Below are 22,113 nucleotides of genomic sequence, written 5' to 3'. Positions count from 1 at the left end.
AAATAAGAGAACGTTTGGTTAGACTTTTTTTTTGAATTTTTGCATTTTTCCTTTGTGCAAAAGAGCAAAGAGAACAAAATTTAAACAAATCCGAACTAATTTTACACTAATTCTCTACTTAACCTACCCCTAATCGATGGAAATGATCTCAATTGTGAGGGTTTTGCAAGTTTTTAGAGAGGTTGCACTCTCTTTTCATACTCCAATGTCCAAAAGAAAGCCAAAGTCTTTATCTAAATCCACTGATTTTGCAACCAACGAAGCTAATGTAATGGCTTGAAACCTAAAAATACAACATACGCATGTGTGGACTCTTTAGCTTAGGTTGGTGCTCCCCAACAATGATTCCAAAAAAGGTTGTGTGTTTGTGACATACTAATCCTCTAAATCATCAGATCCGGTGGGCTGCCCCGCTATAGCGACCATATATCTGTATGGGACTTTGGCTACCCACATAGTGCATCAAGTGCTCAATCTACTCTACCCTAGCTACAGTACTCATGATGAGTGTATCTATTTTGAAGATACCTCTTCTCAATCCTACTCAATCTACAATCTACAATCAACAAAGCAAGCAATGGTTCTCATCAATCAAACATGGAATGCACAAAAAACGCATGCTCACACTCAAGAGAACACACGCACGAGCATTGAAGAGATCACTTCTCTCTCTCTCTCTCTCTCTCTCTCTCTCTCTCTCTCTCTCTACCTACACACACACACACACACACACACACACAGGCATGCACATAGTGCCACAAGCACACTTGAAATGCGAGAAAGAAAGAGCATACACACTCTATAGAGAATACAAGAGAGTAAAGAAGGAGATAAGCTCTTCATTGCATCAATAGAGATTACATTCCAAGCTTGCAAGCCATGGAAGCTTGAGCTTGTAGTTAAGGAGAAGAGAGCTCTTGCTTAGAGATTAGGTCAAAAACCCTTTCACATTCTACAAAGTGATATTTATACCTAAAGCTAAACTAATTGTCCGAGCTAGCAACATACAAAATAACTACTCTAGGCATAAAATGAGAGATTGAGAGATATAAATTGGAAATCATATGAGCCAAGCTATCCTAGGAACATTAGATTACATCCGGCATCACCATATAACCACTTCGGAATACAATACAAAAAATATGTGTAATGTCCAAGCAATGATCAAAACATTATTTAACTCCGTATTTGCAACTAGTAGCTCAAATAAGAGCCCAAACTTGTACGGTTTCTCTTCTCCTTGCCCTTGTTCAGCTAATCACTACATGACCATATTTGATATCTTTATGATTGACTTCCACCAAATCACCAATTTGACTAGGTTTTTAGCCTTTTCTCAGTATTTTCGCAACCCTTTAAAATAGGTCCAATAGGGCTCCAAGTGATGCATCTAAACTTCACATAGCCATGTTAGGCCACGATACTCCACTTTAATCATTCTTATCTCCATTTATGATGCTTAGCCAAGCTTTGATCGCTTTGTCCAAGGTTGACCAGATATCAATTGATAAGTGTGCACTTTTGGGTGCATAGTATCATTTTTGAGAGGAAATGCAGGATAGGATAGACCTTGCTCCACACACCTAAAGCATTGGTTCCTTTTCTTGTAACCTTATGTCTCTTCCAAGAGACATGGTTTTGTCCTATGTAGATCCATTATTCCAACTCCCTTTTGTCCAGTGTCTTGTTGCCCAACTTAGTATATGGTGGAGGTTGTGTTATGTTAGCGTATGTGTATCTTATTCAATATTTTATCTTAATTGGCCCTTTGAGAACATATAGAATCTTTTTGGAAAAGAAAACAGCTTGAGACACCTTTGGTGAACGAGAAACAAGGTCTTTTGTTGTCAATCCCTTGCAGTGATAAAGGGGACTTGCTGATCTCTCAAAGCATTTTGGTTTCATAAATTGATGTATGTATCAGTGTTTCGGAAAGGATTGCATTAGCTTAGTCTTGAGCCGATTGAAAATCAAGACTAGCTAGCTGAAACCATGGTAAACGAAAGAAAAACAGATGAAATATGTGAGAAAGTCGTCCAAAATTTTTGCAAATCTCAAAATTTTTGCTAGTATTTTCGGTTTTCTTCTTTGTGAGGAGGAAACTCGATTAGCAGCCACTTAATAAAAGAGACTTTGTCGAACGTTAACACTAATTGGAATCAAGCTATAAAATGCAAGAAATTTAAAGCCATGTGAAGTTGTGAAATGAAAGGTAAAATAAAAAAAACTAATTAATATATAAGTGTGTGTAGAATTTATTAAAATTATGCAAGGTGAAGCTTCACTTTAGCATTCTAAAACAATAGAATGCAAAACAAGGTGAGGACTCACGATGGCCTGTTTGAAGGTAAGGGGGGGAGGAAAGATTTATCACAAGTAGGTCTTAATCAGTGTTGCAATTGTATTGTTTTAATATAAAATTGTATTGTCCATATACATGTGAAATAAAAAGATCCATTTAATATTATAAAATTTAAATAACATTTAAGGTAGTCTCAATCATGCCATTTTTTTATGTTCTTCTAGTTGGTACCCGCTACTCGCAAATGGCTTATATATTATGAATGGGCCCCAATAATAAGGTAAATGGTGCACATTGCACATTAGTATTTTGAAACAAAATAAAACAAAAATAAGTAAAATAAAAAGACACATTAAAAATCAAAACAAAAGAATATTTTAATGCTTCAAATAGGCCTAGAAAATAATTTAACAATTTAGTGAAGTGATTTTTTTTTTAAATCCTCAAATGAGAGTATCGTTTATCAATACCTAAGTGTTTGAGAAAGGTGTGTCTGAGCTTAGGCTTAAGCCGATTGAAAATCGAGATTAGCCGGTTGCAAAGGATAAAAAACCCGATAAAATAGCAAATTTAAAAATTTCTACTATTATTTCCATTTTAATTTGTATAAGGAGGAAACCTGCCACTTAGACAAAAATGACTTTTTCGAAGACTGCATCATAAGATCAAACTCCTTTTGAATATTTTGTTTAACGTTTGGATCTCTAAAGTCATTTTCAAACATGTAGAGAAAGTAAATGCTGCCTTGAAGAATAACTTTCTATTCACAAGACCTTTGAATCCCTTAAGGACACTTGTCTCTCAAAGAAGGTGATGTAAGGAACAAACCCAACACTAAGGGTTTCTTTTAGAAAGCCAAAAAGAAACATGTGCTCATCTTTTGACTTGTGCAACTTGGTTAAACTAAGTCCCTTGGAGTTGGAAGACTAGGACATTGGCTTGAATGGTAATTTCTCTTACCAAAATTTCCCTTCAGTTGAGTTGACTAATGAAGAGGCAAACATAACATGAAAAGCTTTGACCATGGCAAGATCAAGCAAAACTCTTACCACACCATCTGCAAATGATGATGTTGAGAAAAATGACTTCCAATGATTTACAAATAGCCAGCACCCCCTTGCACTTGTCGATGATGTAGAACTAAGAGCTTTGATGGAAAAATGATCATAAGTAGTCAGAGATCGAGCAATCTTAACATAAGTTTGCTTCTTGGACCATCAACATAGCACGTAGGAAGATTGGGCACTTAAGGGAGCACTTAACCGGCAATACGGTGACAGAGAGCATGGCTGTGTGCTCACCAAAAAACTATGTCTCGAACATGTCTTCGAACAGTCAAGGGGTGTTCTAGCTCCTTACGGGCGTTTCCCATGTGGTTTGGCCAACCTTATCCAGTTGGGAAGACTCACCTGAAGACTTGGGCTACCTCCACCCAGGGGGGTTAGGTGTGTGTGTGTGTGTGTTGTAATTTCAAGGTTGTAAGTAATTCTTTATAATAATTAAAAAAACTATCTTTGACCCCAAATAGTAGATGGTGTCACCGTATATAATTTACAACGAATCAAGAACAGGGATGTGATTGGCCCACAAACTACATTTCTTATCTGCAGAAATCACGAAGAGCTCTCACACTCAAAGAATGCGAGCGAGCGCGCTGAGGGCTTAGCAGAGAAACGTGAAGACGGGTCTTAACAGCGTCTTTTTTAGCAAGTGAGAATGGCCCTCAACTGCGCTACGTTCTCGACTCTCCATCACACATCCTCTAACAATCCAAGAGTTTCCTCGCCTCAGTTCAAGATCCTTCCCCTCCCCCTCAATCCTCACCTACACCTCAAGCGGCCCGTGCAGCTCCAGCTCAGGGCCAGTGTTGCTACGAAGCCATCCAAATCTCCAGGTATGTCTTTCGCTTCACCTCAGTGCTCTGTGTGTGTGTGTGTATGAGAGAGAGAGAGAGAGAGAGAGAGAGAGAGAGAGAGAAGAAGGAGAAGATTTGGCATCAGTCTCTATGGTCGAGTCTTGCATTTGATTCCCGTGTTTCTCACCTCTTGAATAGGGTCGGTCCTAGTGACATGCCCTGTTGGGGCAGTTGGGGGAGAGAGAGAGAGAGAGAGAGAGAGAGAGAGAGGAGAGATAGAACATGATCCATGCGAAACAAAATTATCCCAAAAGTGTCGTACGTGGGCTGGTTGGATGCAAAGTACATTTCAACAATGACTAGCCCCTTAAGATCCTTGATCTTTGTGAAATAACTCGAGCCACTTTCATTCATATGCTCTCTCCCTAGTTGCTTATGTAGGTAAGCATCTTGAGTATCATGTATAACCTAGTACAAATAAGAAAACAAGCAAGTGTTTGAATGTGTCCTAAAACGTTTTGCATTAGTGAACATGTGGAATAATTGTACGCTTGTTAGATATCACGATCAAGGCATGAGCCTACACATCTTATGACTTTTGTTGGCATACCTCTAGCATTGACTTTGTCAAAACGTGCTTTGATACAAAATGTTTAGTTCATGGTGCAAAATTGAGCACACAGGCAGCGTAGATGAGTAAAAACGAAAGATCATTTAATCTAGAGTATCTTCCATTGCCATTTGTCAATTTACAATGATAAAGTAGCCGTGTAGTGATGAGTACATTAATAATGCTGTCATGCATAGTATGTACGACACAATCCTTATGTCGACGGTGCTTTAGAATGCTCCTCTTAACTGAGAGAGAGAGAGAGAGAGAGAGAGAGAGAGAGAGAGAGAGAGAGAGAGAGACCTATGCTAGTGTCCTACCTTGCCCTCTTTAGGGTCGCTTGCTGTTTGCTCCATGTGAGAAATTGAGTCAGCATTTTCATGTTCAAAGGCGTATGCTTGCACTCGATTACTTGGAGACGCAGCCTCAGAGAGGCCCAATAAACTTATTCATCTAAGAGTCATAGCCACGACTCTGGTTGTCGATGGAGAGTGCATACTTTCATTATTCATCAAAAAACTCTCTAAGTCAAGAAGAATAAACTTATCAGAGATAGATCAAGGTGTTTGTGATGCGTGTTGGCTTCTCCTTTTATGTCTTTTGATATCATATAAACTATAATGGCTCACCTTATAGGGTACACCCATTGTCTATGGCATCCTTTGATGCCATAGGAAAATCTAAGCCAGAAGTTCTATTTGGGTGGTCCTTGATTGCCATCTTGGAAGTTGGTATTGTTGGATCAGATAGCATCATACTCACTCTATGCTTTAAGGAGTTCTTGGATATAATTGTAAGAGTTGTGCATCTCAGTGGATTTGTCCAAGCAGTCCCGGTATCTCCTAGGGACGGGTGATAGGGAGGGAGGGTTGTTTTGTGGTTGTGCCAGATAGTTTTCTCATGCTGGAATGTATTTTACCATGTATAGCTGAGGTTTTTGCTCCTCCCATGGCCATGTAGGCTCCTATTGGCTGGGACTTTCTTTCCTCAGCCTTGACTATTTTTCCCATGGGCCATAGTGGCCTTTGTTGCTCTGTTTCGCCATTTTCTCATTATTTCTACCATTTTCCATGTTGTGGGGCTAGGAGTGTGGGTCAGGCAACCATGTTGAGGCAGCTTATATGCAGGGCCATGGAGGGCCTCTTGAGCACGCGGTAGATGCCCCCAAGGACAGGCCCCTTAGGGCGCCTTAGGGCTGCCCTAGAGTTGGGAAAACCACTTTAGAGAGGATATACTAACACATCATACTTGTATTCACCATTCAATAGTGAGGACTTGGGACATTGTTGCAAACCACACCGGCCCTTGCAAATGAGGTTATGCAACTATGACCGCCTGATCATGCACGTCCTTCTAGAGGCTCACAAAATGCCAGGCTAGGTCCTAAGCTAAGACTGATGCTAGACTATAGCAAAAGCTTGTCAACGTGGCGCAAGTGCAGTGCGCATGTGACATCCCCCTGTTAAAGGTGAGGCACAACTGCCGCACTTCTACCTGTACTTCTGATGTCGAATGCTTCTAATGCATGTGGATGCATAAACCGATGAAAACTCCTCCAAAGAGGTGGGTACTGCTGATGTAGGTACTGTCGAGTTACTAAGTAGCCTTACTACTGTTGTTATGAGCGCGTATAGAGCTAGAAGAGAGCAAGAGGAGGCACTCACAATGTACAAGAACTTGGATTTGATGATAAACTTAATAATGATTACAAGACTTAATACTTTATTAAGAGAGCTAGATACAAGACTTGGATTACATGACTTGAGTACAAGACAAGGCTTGATTGCAAGGACAAGACTTGAACATAAGACAAGAACTAGAAGAGGGATTTCCTTATAGGAGGCTCACAACTGGTGTTGGCAAGACTGAGGGTCTTGTGGCCCAAGACCCCTATTTATACTAGTGCTTGAGGAGGTTACTTGAGGAGGTTAGGACTTTCTAGGTTCTTCTTGAGGAGGTTAGAATCTTCTAGAACCTTCTTGATCCTTCTAGTTCTTCTAGAACCTTCTGGATCCTTCAATCAACTTTCTAGAGCTTTCTAGAAAGCTCTAGAAACTTCTAGATTCTTCCGAAATCTTCTCCGAGCTTCTAGAAACTTCTTGATCCTTCTAGTTCTTCTCTAACCTTCTAGATCCTTCTTCAACTTTCTAGAGCTTTCCAGAAACTTCTAGATTCTTCCGGAATCTTCTCCATGTTTCTAGAAACTTCTAGAATCTTCTAGTTCTTCTAGAGCCTTCTAGTGATGATGTAGGCGTTGACATAGGCGATGATGCAGGCAGCGACTGACTCTCAAGCATCCATGACAACTGTCCCAGAATACTAGCCTTGGTGCTGAGTCCTGACCCTTCCTTGAGAGCAAGTGCCAAGTACTGACCACTCGAATAGACTTTTCTTGAAAATGCGGGTGAAGATGAAGGCAAGGGTGTTCGGAGGTATTTCCAAGGGTTCCATGTCGACGGAAGTGGATGCACGCTACATGCGAATGCGAATGCAGAAGAGGGTTAGGGATCCTGTCTCCAACTCCGTCCATATCCGTTGTTAGGTGCAACATAAATGAATGTTGAACTTTGCTCAAGATGAGTGCTCCGAACTGTGCTCAAGGTTCCTTTTACTTAGGGAAGGGAGAGCCTTCCGTTCTTTAATGAGAGAGTGCACTGGACACAAACAAAGTGAATGGACACTATGAGTGAAGGTGCTGAGACAAGAGATAGAGAGAGAAGAGAATACGACACCAGGGATGTTGTAAAACCCTCCTCCAAGGGCCCCACTCTCGATGGCGAGACTGGTCTACTATTGATTGCACAATTTGATACAAGGGCTAATGCAATGAGTCTAATTGCTGCGATGTCGAGGTCGACGGTGTGGACGACGAGGACGAGTCTAATGCTGAAAACTGAGTGCTTGAACGCTGACTTACTTGCTTATGAAAAACGCTGCTCTGCTGGTCCTTTGCTTGATGAATTTTCCTGCTGAAAACGCTGATCTGTATGGTGGAATCTCTGATGCTTTAGGGCTGAAAAACGCCAGGCTGAATGGGCTGCAACGGTGGCTTTTAGGGCTGAAAACCGCCGGTACAGCAGGTTGAAAAATGCTAGTACAGCAGGCTGGACAACGCTGAACCTGAGGCTGAAATCGCTACTGCTAAATGCTGATCTATCTGCTGAAGTGGCTGAGTGTGCAGGCTGAAAAATGCCAGGCTTCTGGGACTGAAAACACTGGCCTTCCCTTGCTGAAAACGCCAGGTTGAAGTGGGGGTTGTTCTTGCTGAGAGCAAGGTTGTTTCCGTATGCACGTACGGATTGATTCCGTACCGCATGGTATGTCCGTACGGTATCCGTACGTTCCGTATGATTCCGTACGTGCCAGGTGTTAAAAAAAAAAATCCACCGACGATGCCTAATATGCCTTGGTCGGACTGGTTGGGCGAGGCCTTTAATAAGTCCACCTATCCTATACTGGTTATTATCACAAGTTACAACAGAGAACCAGAGAGTAGAACTGTGAACAGAGTCTTTGCACAGTGTCTGCACAGAGACCAAGGAAGGATTTGCCGCCACCGATAAGGTTCTTTCTCCCTTCCTCTCTCCCTTTGTGTTTGGATTCTGCAAGGAGTAGTAGTGATTTTGAGTAGTAGTGATTGCCCAGTGCTTTGGGTCTTGGGACTTGGACATTTGTCATGGCTCATTTATGCTTTTTATGTTGTTGCTTGAGCCACCCAGACTCTTTATTGAGTGACTATGTTATTTTTGTATCAGGATTCAGTATTCAGTTATGTACTTTTGACCTACACGATGCCATGTGGCTTGGACTCGATTCTAGCGGTTACTTAACTTGTGGGGTGATTTTAAGTGTTTTTTGAAAGTTGTGGCTATGTTTAAGTATTGTGCAGTGTTTTTAAACTAGATAGGTTGTATATAAATTTGAAATTCTTTGTATTTTTATCTTTTAAAAAATATACTACGAATTTTACGCACCTTATGGCCCAATCCATACAGTACAACGTACAGTACGTATCGAACACGTAACAAATACTACGTACCTTACAACCTTGGCTGAGAGGGAGAGAGAGTAGCCTGTTGCAAGTGAATTTCCTGTTGCACCTTCTCCACTTCTGTCAGATTAGCTTAGCCCTAGGTTTGCTTATATATTACTTTAGCAAAATTGCCCTACCTAGTTCCCAACAAAAGTCACTTAATAATGAGTGAAAAATGTCAAAAATAGAAAAAATAGGTTTAATGCATTGGAAAATTCCTTTGATGGATTCTGATTGCAATGCTGATGATCATGCTGTGTGCAACCAGAGGATATGCATCTAATCTAAGTGTTTGGAAATGCACGGTCTACGAACAGACTCACAAAAGTGCCAGATCACTTCCTATTCTAGATTGACTTGACTGAACTGAACCCTTGTCATGCTGTAGCTTGTCCACGTACACATAGGGTTGGATGTGTCACGTGACATCCCCTCCTTTTTAAAGTGAGGTATTGGTACCAAACTGTATGGCGTCGAGGGAGATCGCCAACAGGGTCTAGAATCCTGGAAGGGACTCTTTGTCGGCCCACTCTGATGTGGGGGTCATGCGATACTTGAACTTCATAAAGGTCTGCAACGCTTGCTTCTTTGGGCCGCGCCGAAAGCGACACAAAGTCATCTTCAATGCTTCCAATTCGTCTATAGTCATGCGCCTACCTTCTTCAAGAATCTCCGAGGCTGAAAATTCCTGAAACCACTTCCAACACAAAAACATGAACATACCCGTTCCATGTAAAGTGATTGGAAAAATTCTCGTCTTCTCTAAAGACTGCGCATGCAATGAACAAATATACGGAGTGCCAACCCGTTCACCACACAAACGCAAACAATGAGATCGAATCTAAGTCAATCAACTGTGGCAAAACACAATGGACATGCCGAGGCTTGATGCTCAATTCTTCTAGTGATCTTTTGACAACTGTGTCATGCCAAGGAAGAGACATAGAATGTGAATTCCTTGAATGCATACTTTTCATCGTTTCATGAGAAATCCGCATACATCTGTCTCATCCATGAGTGAAACGTGCTCAACGTTCAATATGTCATGCCTAAGAAAGGGATCACATAAAGACGCTGACTAAAATACAAGAAACGATCACGAATGAAACACTCGTACAATGTGTGCTGACTAATCATTCGAACACATAGAACTTCCTGTGGAGGTTTCTTGGACCTAGGCTTGAGAGCCAAGATCGGTTCGTCGTGTTTGATCGAATCATCCTGTGGGGGTTCTGTGGTCCTCGACTCGAGAGCCAATATCGGTTCTTCGTGATTGATCGAATCTGTAATGAGATTAGCTGAACTAGAAACAGTATCAACTAACCCATCATTCTTGTTAACAATCACATCGTGGTCATACAAATCATCATGCTCGTGAGAAATCACATCTTGATTATCATGCAAATCATCATGCTTGTCCTTATCATCCAAATCATCATGCTCATCATTATCATGCAATTCATTATGCTTATCATCATGCAAATCTTGTGTGTCATGCTTTGGAGAAGAAGAGACTGAGAGAGTCCCCTTTTCCTGAATCCGTTCAATCTTCGCCTGCACATTAGAAATGAGAGATGAAGAATGAACAACTTGCTCTCTACGAATGACAATGGGAGAGTCACTTTTGGCATTGAAAGTGAACGTATTTTCCGCCCAATCAATGAGAGGGTTATGCTCACGGAACCATCGAATGCCCAAAATCATATCACATCCTGAGAGAGGAGAGACTAAAAATTTTCTACGGAACACAGCTTGTTGAACTGTAAACAACACATCAAGGCACTCCTTCGTGATGAGAGAGTCCATACCGAGAGCGAAGCTAGAGACCTCAAGAGGAGATTTCTGACCAACCTCTAGGCGGGCTCTCTCAACAAGAGAGGGACTAATCACATCATGCATACTACCTGGGTCAAACAATATGACAAAACGCTGCCCCCGTAATATGTCCATAACATTTAATGAGAGACTCATCAATGGGAGGGTCATGAGAAACTTGGGGCACACTCGTGTTCTCATTTATTGCATTGACAGAGGAAGTGGGTTCTGTGGATTCTTTAGATTCATTAGAGTCAAGCTTAGGATATGTTCTTTTTATGTGATTCTTAATGTGACAATGAAAACAACGACCTTCCTTAGAATAAGTGCTTTGCTCTTCTGACGTGATGTATCCTCCTAAAATTCCTTGTGCTACCTTTTCATTTGGAGTGAGCTTAGGTTTAGCAATTGTGTTAGCTTTACCCTTAGGTTTATTTTGAGAGTTCTTTTCTGAGAGACTATTGGAAGATCGGTTAGAAGAGTTACTGTTCTTATCATTCTTACCGCTCTTACCATTTGGAGGGTTCTGAGAAGTCTGAGATATACTTGTGGAAGTCTTGTGTTCCTTAGGCTTTCCCTTGTGCTTCATCTCCTGTGCGAGAGCAATCACTACCGCCTTGTTGAGATCGATTGGATCGAGTACCTCGACATCATACTTGGATATACTCGTCCAATCCATAAAGAAATGCCTCTTTGCGCTCCGCATCCGATTTGCGTAATTGAGTGGCGAGCTGCAAAACACGATTAGAGAAAGACATAACTGGCATACCAATTTGCTTGAGACCGCGCCAATCGTCCTTCAATCGTGCGAGGTACTGGGGCAGCATAAACCGCGCCTTGAGCTTGTCTTGGAAGTCTGTCCAATTGAAAGAAAGGGGCGTGTCTTCGTCGGCTTCCTCTAGGTACGTGGCCAACTATGCCTCTTTGCCATGCGTGGTACCAATTAATGGCATCACCGGCAAGGTACATAGCTGCCGTCAAAACCTTGCTATTGCCTGTCTTCTTAGTTGTCGCAAAATAAGCATTAAATTGATCCAACCAAGAATGAATAACAAGTAGCATCCATCTTACCATCATACTTACTGAACTGGATCTTCTCTGTGGCTGGGTTGTTGGAGTCCGAATCTCGGCTTGCGCCACTTGATAAACTACCAACATCTTTGGCTGGCTCGGACTTCGAGGTGAGAACTTGTCGGATCAACTCTTGCATGCTTAGGTCTCTCTGCACCTCAGGATCCGCCTCCAAGGTCATTCGCCTTTCTTTCGCCGCCAAGCGCGCCTCATTGCGCTCACGCTTCAAAGCTGCCTTTCTTTCGCCGCCAAGCGCGCCTCATTGCGCTCACGCTTCAAAGCTGCCTTTCTTTCTTTTCGTTCCTTGTCCGCCAAGCGCGCTTGTTTACGCTCGCGAATGATCCATTCCTCTGAGGATGCTTGTCTTTCTTGGCGCTCACGCTCCAAGGTAACGTGTTGCGCTTCTTGTTGTGCCATCGCTACGCGATTCGCTTCTTGTTGTGCCATTGCAACTCGATTCGCTTCTTGTTCCTCGCGGTATTTAGCCACCATCGTCAACAAATCCCCAGTGCTTTTGCATTCAGCCATAGCCTTGCCACACACGCACCTCGACCAAGCATCGTCGTGCCATCGCCGTCCCCGTCGCCATTGCCATCATCGTTGTCACCGTCACAACACATGCAGATTTCAACCCTAGTGCAGCGATTCAGTTTCAGCCTCAAGCATCAGTAGTGTTTTCAGATTTGAGCCTATTAGCCTCCTCCTCCTCGTCGACAAGCATCTCAGCATCTAGCATATTTGTACCCAGACTCTATGCAATCTAAAGCAAATACCTCTCTAGCAATAGAGAGGGGGGCCCTTGGAGGGGGGTTTGGGACCCCATCTTGTGTCGATCCTCTCTCTCTCTCTCTCTCAACATTTTCTCTCACAATTTCATTCTCTTTTGCTTTGGTCCATTGCACAATCTCTCATAAAGTAGTAAGGGGGGCTCTATAACCGGCCCGTACAACGTAGAGGGCGGTACTATTTCAATTACCTGTTAACTTTACACAGAGCACTGAGAAGGGAAGAGAACATAGTTGCGTCCAGCGACTAGAATGTCACTGCACACACGAGACCGACACCCTGTAGGCCCCAAAGACTGGCGCCCCTTTCGGTATTTCTTTATTCAAATTAAGGTAGACGATTCGACCACTTAGCACAAGCTTTCACAAAGCTGTCCAAACCTGGCGAGGGCTGAAAACGCAAGTTTTCGACCGGATTTCGACAACATAACGGCGCAAAAACCCCTGTAGGTCAAAAACACCTGTCTAGGACGGATTCCCTCGATATCTGGAAGCTTTCTGGTGAGCTGTCACAGAAATTCAGCGGGCTGTAATTCTCTGTTTTTCACTGCCGGTAGCCCAAAAGCCTGTACACGCATCCCAAGGCTCTCACGAGGCTCCCCCGATGTTCCCTTGCAGTTTAGGTGCAAAACCCTAAACCTGCAGAAAAACACAGCAGGCTGTAATTCCCTGTTTCGGATCGTTTTTAGCGGAGCGAACACGCCTACGCGTGTCCCAAGGGCTCCCGCACGCAATGGGACAGTTCCCCTGTGAATTGGACGTGTTTTCACGCGAGAAAACTCTCCAAACTCGCAATCTTTCGTGATGGAATTGTGTGTACCTGTGGGGGATTAGCAATTAGCTAATCCGGTTCCTGTTCAAAAGGCTCTTGCCTTGGCAAACGCGCACAAACCCCTAGAAGTGTACATAGGTCAATGAGAAGCCCACTAGTGGGGCATAACATACTGTACGTAGGGGAGAAAGAGAGCAGTATGTAGCGTGCGGGGCATCACTCCCGTCACCATACTGTGCATAGAGGGCAAGGTAAGCATTCCATAGCTTCTCTACCTGCTACAATCCACCTGAGGCTGAAAATGGCGCCCCCTTTGTTGATATGCAGCTCGTTTTTGCCTCCCAGAGTGGTAGAATCGCTCACAGGCTGACACGTCGCCCAGTTTACGAGTTTGGGCTTTCCCTGCTAAAAATATCTCAACTGGTGCGTCAGTTGACTTGACAGCAGAGCAATAAAATGTTCCCCTTGTCATTCCAGAGCTAATGACGCGAACACATTTTCCGGTCAAAAATAGCAGTTGCCTAAATTTTAGGAGATGCTTCCATGGCATCCCTATTTGTCTCCTGACCATCATTGAAGACTACCATTTGACCAACATCTACAATGTGGGTTAATTTACTGGCCCCTTCCAACTTATAAAGTTGCAGTGACTTGACGAGTGGCCCAAATTCCAAACTTCCATACTCATCAGAATTCAGTGCTAACTGGCCCGAACAGTCCCTGTCTGACCGACCTAGATCCCCGATGTGAGAAACCCATTTGGCTGCAGCCGTTTCACACTGGCCATGCAATGTCCACTTGCACCTTTTCAAGGGTTCCGGAACAAACAAGTAAAAATAAAATAAATATATCTAATACTTATTTACGAAAGGCAATAGGAAAAATACACCTCCTGGTGACACACCCCACCCTTGAAATACTGCAAGCGACCTCGCTTGCATGCCAATAATACATGCAGATATCTCCTGATATCACATATATTCTATGATGGGAATCCAAGATATACATGCTTCCGGAAATGTAGCGTTGGACGATTAAACAATCCCACCAACCTGGCTACGACACATATATCAAGCATAGAAGTCTTCTAGTGTACTCTTGAGCACAAACTTCTCTAGCTAAATTCTGTATGGAAAGAGTAGATACAATTGCTTAACTACTCTCTTGAGCATCATGAACCATGCTCTTGCCTTGCTCCAAAAAGGCTGCATCAAGTCACTGTGGGTTCCATATGAAAGGCTTCAAGATACAATTGCAATAGCTGAGGTGAATCAAGCAATTCAGACTCTTCCATCCATTTGGCATCTAATGATGGATAGTTTTTGAACTTCACCAAATAGCGTCTTGCAACTTTTCCTCTAACCTTTCTTTCTTTATGTGCCAATATCTGTTTAGGAACAAGGATTTCATCCAATTCTTCCACTTCGGGTTGTTCCTCATCAAGCATATTCTCTGGCACATCACCAACAAAGGGCCTTAGAAGGCTGACATAAAAAGCATTATGTATTTTCCAGCCTTCTGGTAGCTTTAACCTGTAATAAGCTACATCGCTGATCTTTTCTGAAATTTGAAAAGGACCATAATATCGCATACTGAGCTTAGGAAACAAGCGTTCTTTGCCTTTCCTTTTCCTTAACCTGGCCTTTTCAAAGCGCAAAAGTACCCAATCACCAAGTGAAAATACAAGTTCACGACGGTGACGATCAGCAGCTTTCTTTTGCTTAGCCTGAGTCTTCTCAAGAGCAATCTTTATCTTCCTGTATGTTTCATCCATATCTTGCACATACTTGTCTGCCTCAAATATCTTGTCCTTAGTCTACAAAATGGGTGGGACTTTCTTTCCTCCTTCCACTATCTCAAATGGTGCCTTACCTGTTGATGTATGCACAGCGTTATTGTAAGCATATTCAACCAATGGGAGATGGTGTTCCCAAATTGCCTTGTGCTCTGAGACATAACATTTGAGTAGGTCCAAGACAGTAGAATTTGCCTCTTCTGACTGTCCATCAGTTTGCGGATGAAACGAAGAAGAGAACTTGAGCGCAGTGCCCATGTTCTCAAACAATGCCTTCCAGAAAAGACTCGTCATACGTGGATCCCTGTCACTGACAATTGACTGAGGCATCCCATGATATTTAAAGATATTGCTCATGAATATCTTTACCATGTGTTCTGGCTTTATCTTCTTCCTAACAGGAATGAAATGGGCTTGCTTACTGAACCTACAAATGATAGTCCAAATCCCATCATTTCCTGTTTGCGTCCTTGGAAGATCAAAGATAAAGTCCATTGCTATACTTTCCATTGGCCTATCAGGGATCGGCAATGGTTGCAACAAGCCCGGTTGCTTTTGTCTGTCAAATTTGACTTTTTGGCATACTAAGCATGATCTTACAAATGTGTCAACATCTTGACGCAAAGCTGGCCAATAGAAGAATGCCTCAACCCCTTTCACTGTCGCATCAATTCCACGATGCCCAGCATAAGGTGAAGCATGACTTTCCATCAAAATCTTTGGCCGTAACTGTTTAGTAACGCATAACTTTCCATGCATCATGAGAAAGTCATTCTTAAGCATATAGTGCTCATGATGTTTCCCATCAACAAGCTGGTCATAGATCCTTGCAAAATCTGAATCTTCAACATATTGTGTCTTCATTTCGTCTAGTTCACAATGGTACGGAATTGACACTGCTGAAATTTGGGGCTTTCGTGACAACGCATCAGCCACCACGTTCTTTTTCCCTTGCGCATGCACAATCTGAAAATGGAACATTGACAAGATGTTTGCCCATCGCATGTGCTTCTCAGACAACTTCGCGTGTGTAAGAAAATATCGCAAGGTTTGATAATCCGTTTGGACAACAAAATCAGCCCCTAGCAAATAGTGTTTCCAACTAGTGAGAGCATGAATTACTGCCAGCAATTCTTTCTCGTAGACTTGCAAGTTCCTTTCAGTCTTCAAAAGAATTCTGCTCTCATATGCGACTACTCGGCCATTCTGCATTAGAACTGCACCAAGACTATGGCCACACGCATCACATTGAACCACAAAAGGTTTAGAAAGATCTGGCAAAATAATTACCGGATCTGAAGTCAGCTTCTCTTTCAAGTGTTTGAACGCTAAAATTTCCTTGGCTGTCCACTTGAAAGTAACTCCTTTTCCTTGCAGTGCATGGAGTGGAGAAGCAATCTCAACAAAATTTCAGATGAACCTCCTGTGATAGGAACATAAGCCTAGAAAGCTTCGAATGTCATGTACGGACTTCAAGTCTGGCCATGACCTAATTGCTTCCACTTTAGCGGGATCCATGCGTACCCCATCCTTTGAAACAATGTGCCCAAGGAAGGGAATTTCTTGCAAAAAGAACTCACTTTTCTTCGCATTGATGAGTAGCCTATTCTTGCGTAGCTCATCGAAAATTGCGGTCAAGTGATCCCTATGCTCCTCTTCAGACTTTGAGTAGACAATCATGTCATCAAAGAAGGTACCCACGAAGTTTCTATGTGGTCTAAAAATTCTGTCCATCATTCTATTAAATGTGGCAGGAGCATTTGTGAGACCAAATGGCATGACAAGAAACTCATAGAGACCAAATGTTGTCCTGAACGTAGTCTTATGGACATCTTTTGGTCTAATGTGAACGTAGTCTTATGGACATCTTCTGGTCTAATGCGTATCTGATTATACCCGCTCTTTAGGTCTATTCTTGTAAACAATGACGCTCCCTGAAGCCGATCAAGAATGTCATCTATCCTCGGTATGGGGAACCTGTTCTTGATAGTATTCTTATTCAAGGCGCGATAGTCAATGCACATGCGCCATGAACCATCCTTCTTCTGCACTAAGAGTAAGGCGAACAAAAGGGGATGAACTGGGCTGAATCAGCCCCTTCTCTAAAAGCTCGTCGACCTGACCCATAATCTCTTTCTGCTGGGTTGCACTAACCCTGTATGGTGGTCTATTCGGTGGACTAGAACCTGGCACAAGATCTATAGTATGATCCTTAGGTCTCTCAGGAGGTAACTCCCCTGGCAAAGAGTCCGAAAAACAATCACTGAAACCACTCAAAAAAGTTGACCTGTCTTTATCTAAGGTAGACAAATTAGATACAACTTGAGGTACTTCTTTTGCAAAGATCAAGTACGCAGAAAGATGATTCTTTATTACAGATGAAATAGCAGAAGCAGAAACAACTGGAACAGACTCGCCTTTAAGCTTTACATCGAGGACATGAGTCTTTCCTCTATGTACAAGGGTAATCTTTTTGTTGTAAGTATCCACCATAGCATGCAACCTGTAACACCATGGGATACCCAATAACACATCACAGCCCTCAAGCGGCATAATATGAAATTCTTCCACATCCACATAGCTCTTAATGTGCAGATGAAGCTTTCTTAGAATGGGAGTAACAGGCTCTGAATGTCCTGGGCATGCCAAACCTACTTCGCCTGTCATACCCATCTCCTCTGCCCGAATGCCCAACTTTGATGCCAATTCTGGTGATATGAAATTTGCACGGGCTCCTAGATCAAAGAAAACCAGCACTGTCTGGTCTCTAACTTTGCCCCAAGCTCTGCACAGCTCCGTGGCATCTGTGTTTGGCTGATCTCCAACCAAATCTGGAACAACTCCTGCACTCGGCTTTGGCTTCTTCCCTTTATGGTCTGACTTGTCATCCTTATCCTGTGACTTCTTTTGTGGGCACTCATTTGCAAAGTGTCCTTCTTGTTCACAAATGTAGCATTTCTTGGCCTCCCTAAGAGCTTTCCTTTCTTGAAAAGTTTTGCCAGAAAAATGCCTTTTTTGTCCTTGTCCTCGTTCCGAAGAAGATTTAGACTGCTTCTTGGACGTATCAGCTTCTTGAGTGGAGGGCTTCTTTGCAGGAGACTCAGAAGGCTTTGCTGCAACATTGCCCTTAGCTGAAAACCGTTTGCCCTGGGCCCCTTTCTTGTGGCTATTAAATCCATCGGAATCTCCCTTCGACAGATTGTTGGCCACTCTTGCATTCTCTATCAATTGAAACATATTCATGACAGTAGTCTTTGTGCAGTAGTCCCTGATTTTCTTGGGCAATCCGCAACAGTACTTCTCAATTTGTTCTGACAAAGGCACAAACCTGTAAGAGGTGACTGGCAACAGTGCGGCCCAAAACTGTTTATTGTACTCTTCGAGATCCGCACACTGTTTAGCATTCAACTCGTGCCATTCCGTCATTACATCCACTTCAAAAGTGTTTGTCAACCATGCAGGCGCAAAAAGTTGTTTGAATTGGACCCACGTTGTTGGGGCTTGACCCTGGTTCAACAATGCGGTCCACCATTGGAGCGCATTCCCTTTCAAGAAAGTGGCAGCCTTGCGTATCTTTGAAGATTCCGTGAAGTTTCCTCCAACATAAGCTGCATCGAACTGTTGTATGAAGGTCAAAGCCTTTAATTGGTCCTCAGTTCCTCTGAAAGTTTCAAACTTCACTCCCTGCCCACCTTCCTTGTAATCCTTAGGCTGACTCAAAGGAGCCACATTATCATAAACAGGTGCCTGTAGCAGTGGTGTTGCATGAGTGTTCATTCCAGCACTCGCATCAATTGTTTTCCCTGTCATATCTGCATTTTGTACGTATGGCTGCGAAAAACCAGCCATACCAAATTGTGTTCCAGGCACTCGAAACTGGCCATAGGCACCCTGAAAACCAGGTTGGACACCCATGTTCGCGTACATAGGGTTACCCATGCCTGTTTGCATTGTCCCGAACACATTCCCTGGCATATAACCTGTGGAAGGTCCAGCCATAGCTTGAAACACTGAACCACCTCCAAAATAACCAGGATAAGTATTAGGTAATGGAAGGGTCTGACGCATAGCGTGTTCATTGCTCCCTTGACCATTCACAAACGGTTCCTGTCCAGCTAAAGCAAGTTGCTTTGGATCATTGGACACAGCTAGTTGCTCAACCACATGGGCTTTCCCTCGAGCATCATGAGTCCTCTGCGCATTGGAAATCTCCTTTTCCTGCAACGGCTCAGTCATGCCCTGTGTAGGAGGCTGAAAACCCTGTGTCGGAGCCTGTAAGAATTCCTGCATCCTTGGGTTGTTAGCCAACTGCTGAAACATGTCCATGCAACAACGCAGTTGAGTTCTAAACAACCTGTTCTCTTCTTGAAGAGTTGAAGGAATTTTCTCTGTGCCATGTGAGGAAGATCCCTCTTCAGGTACTTGGTCTCTCTTCTCTGCCATATCGACAAGCTCTGTGTTGCTTTCACCCACAACAATCCACGCTGCACTTTTTGAAAAAAAAGTGACTATCCCGTCGATGGAACCATATAACCGGCCCGCAACGTAGAGGGCGGTACTATTTCAATTACCTGTTAACTTTACACAGAGCACTGAGAAGGGAAGAGAACACGGTTGCGTCCAGCGACTAGAATGTCACTGCGCACACGAGACCGACACCCTGTAGGCCCCAAAGACTGGCGCCCCTTTCGGTATTTCTTTATTCAAATTAAGGTAGACGATCCGACCACTTAGCACAAGCTTTCACAAAGCTGTCCAAACCTGGCGAGGGCTGAAAACGCAAGTTTTCGACCGGATTTCGACAGCATAACGGCGCAAAAACCCCTGTAGGTCAAAAACACTTGTCTAGGACGGATTCCCTCGATATCTGGAAGCTTTCTGGTGAGCTGTCACAGAAATTCAGCGGGCTGTAATTCTCTATTTTTCATTGCCGGGAGCCCAAAAGCCTGTACACGCATCCCAAGGCTCTCACGAGGCTCCCCCGATGTTCCCTTGCAGTTTAGGTGCGAAACCCTAAACCTGCAGAAAAACACAGCAGGCTGTAATTTCCTGTTTCGGATCGTTTTTAGCAGAGCGAACACGCCTACGCATGTCCCAAGGGCTCCCGCACGCAATGGGACAGTTCCCCCGTGAATTGGACAAGTTTTCACGCGAGAAAACTCTCCAAACTCGCAATCTTTTCGTGATGGAATTGTGCGTACCTGTGGGGGATTAGCAATTAGCTAATCCGGTTCCTGTTCAGAAGGCTCTTGCCTTGGCAAACACGCATAAACCCCCAGAACTGTACATAGGTCAATGAGAAGCCCACTAGTGGGGCATAACATACTGTACGTAGGGGAGAAAGAGAGCAGTATGTAGCGTGCGGGGCATCACTCCCGTCACCATACTGTGCATAGAGGGCAAGGTAAGCATTCCATTGCTTCTGTACCTGCTACAATCCACCTGAGGCTGAAAATGGCGCCCCCTTTGTTGATATGCAACTCGTTTTTGCCTCCCAGAGTGGCAGAATTGCTCACAGGCTCACAGGCTGACACGTCGCCCAGTTTCCGAGTTTGGGCTTTCCCTGCTAAAAATATCTCAACTGGTGCGTCAGTTGACTTGGCAGCAGAGCAATAAAATGTTCCCCTTGTCATTCCAGAGCTAATGACGCGAACACATTTTCCGGTCAAAAATAGCAGTTCCCTAAATTTTAGGAGATGCTTCCATGGCGTCCCTATCGGTCTCCTGACCATCATTGAAGACTACCATTTGACCAACATCTACAATGTGGGTTAATTTACTGGCCCCTTCCAACTTATAAAGTTGCAGTGACTTGACGAGTGGCCCAAATTCCAATTTGCCGCACACGAGCTTCCATACTTATCAGAATTCAGTGCTAACTGGCCCGGGCAGTCCCTGTCTGACCGACCTAGATCCCCGATGTGAGAAACCCATTTGGCTGCAGCCGTTTCACACTGGCCATGCAATGTCCACTTGCACCTTTTCAAGGGTTCCGGAACAAACAAGTAAAAATAAAATAAATATATCTAATACTTATTTACGGAAGGCAACAAGAAAATTACACCTCTTGGTGACAGGCTCTCTTGCCCTTCAATAAAAGAAACCTAGCCATCGATGCGAACGGTCAATGTGAGACTTTCGCGACAGCTGTAACAGACTTGGACACTCTAAGTCAAAAATCAATCGTGACAGCACCAAATAACCACTTCAAAACAATTCACAGATCACAGTAGATTTGCACTGGCCTGGCGGAGTTCCGTGCCTAGAGATATTGGCCCCAAAGACTGGCGCCCCTCTCGGTATTTCTTTTTATATTAATCAATTCAAAGTACAAGAGAGTGGCTAGGGTTTCACTCTCAGACTCTGCGTCCAGATGCTTTGAGAAGTGAAGCCCTCACCACTTATTTAAAGATATAAGGGATGCCCAAAAGCAGAGCCCGAAAAGCTTTTAAAATAAAAAGCATCAGTTCTCTCTCTCTCTCAGAGAGTCTTAGCAAAATTTGCGGTGCTCATCATTTCAAAAAAAAATAAAAAAATAATTATAAATAATATATATATATATATATATTTTTTAAGCTTCCGCAATTTCCACAAATTAGGGTTTCTGGCAGAAATTAGGGTTGTTGTTGTCCGCCACGTCATCACTTTGTGACATACCCCCCTCTTGAAAGCATTGTAATTGGCCGCGATTACGCCTGCAAAACCGACAAAAGCTATAAACCGTCTTAGCAGAAACTGACTGTTAGTACCTACGTACTAAAAGCTATAAACCGTCTTAGCAGAAACTGACTGTTAGTACCTACGTACTAGGAACACACATCTAGCACATGTACAAAATCGACAGTCACGTCACACGACATCACAGGACATCACATGACATTCAACATTCATTCGGATCTTAGAGCATGATTTATCGGCAATATAGATAGCAATCACATCTAGGTCCAATCGAGACCTCATCGATGTCCGATTGACTAACCCCTATTGCAACCATGTCTATTCGAGATCAATCAGACCAAAATGCTGCAGTCATTTCGTCTATCAGTTCCTGCACTCACAAGAAGTCAAGAACAAA

The 22,113-nt window shown here is 43.3% G+C and overlaps 1 protein-coding gene across 1 annotated transcript in view; it reads left to right on the top strand.

The window, feature by feature from the left end:
• The first annotated feature begins 3,899 nt into the window (after window positions 1-3,899).
• LOC147458076 (rhodanese-like domain-containing protein 14, chloroplastic) overlaps window positions 3,900-22,113 on the top strand; it is a 68,122-nt gene continuing 49,908 nt past the window's right edge. The window contains exon 1 of the mRNA XM_086512826.1: window positions 3,900-4,196. Coding sequence (XP_086368952.1) covers window positions 4,019-4,196 — 178 coding nt within the window. The 5' untranslated portion in view covers window positions 3,900-4,018. The remainder of the gene's footprint in view (window positions 4,197-22,113) is intronic.

The sequence above is a fragment of the Adiantum capillus-veneris genome, chromosome 5, assembly GCF_014529385.1.
Source record: "Adiantum capillus-veneris isolate H3 chromosome 5, ASM1452938v2, whole genome shotgun sequence".
NCBI lineage: Eukaryota > Viridiplantae > Streptophyta > Polypodiopsida > Polypodiales > Pteridaceae > Adiantum > Adiantum capillus-veneris.
The sequence above is the reverse complement of the archived record's forward strand: the minus strand, read 5'-3'. Positions and strand labels throughout refer to the sequence as shown.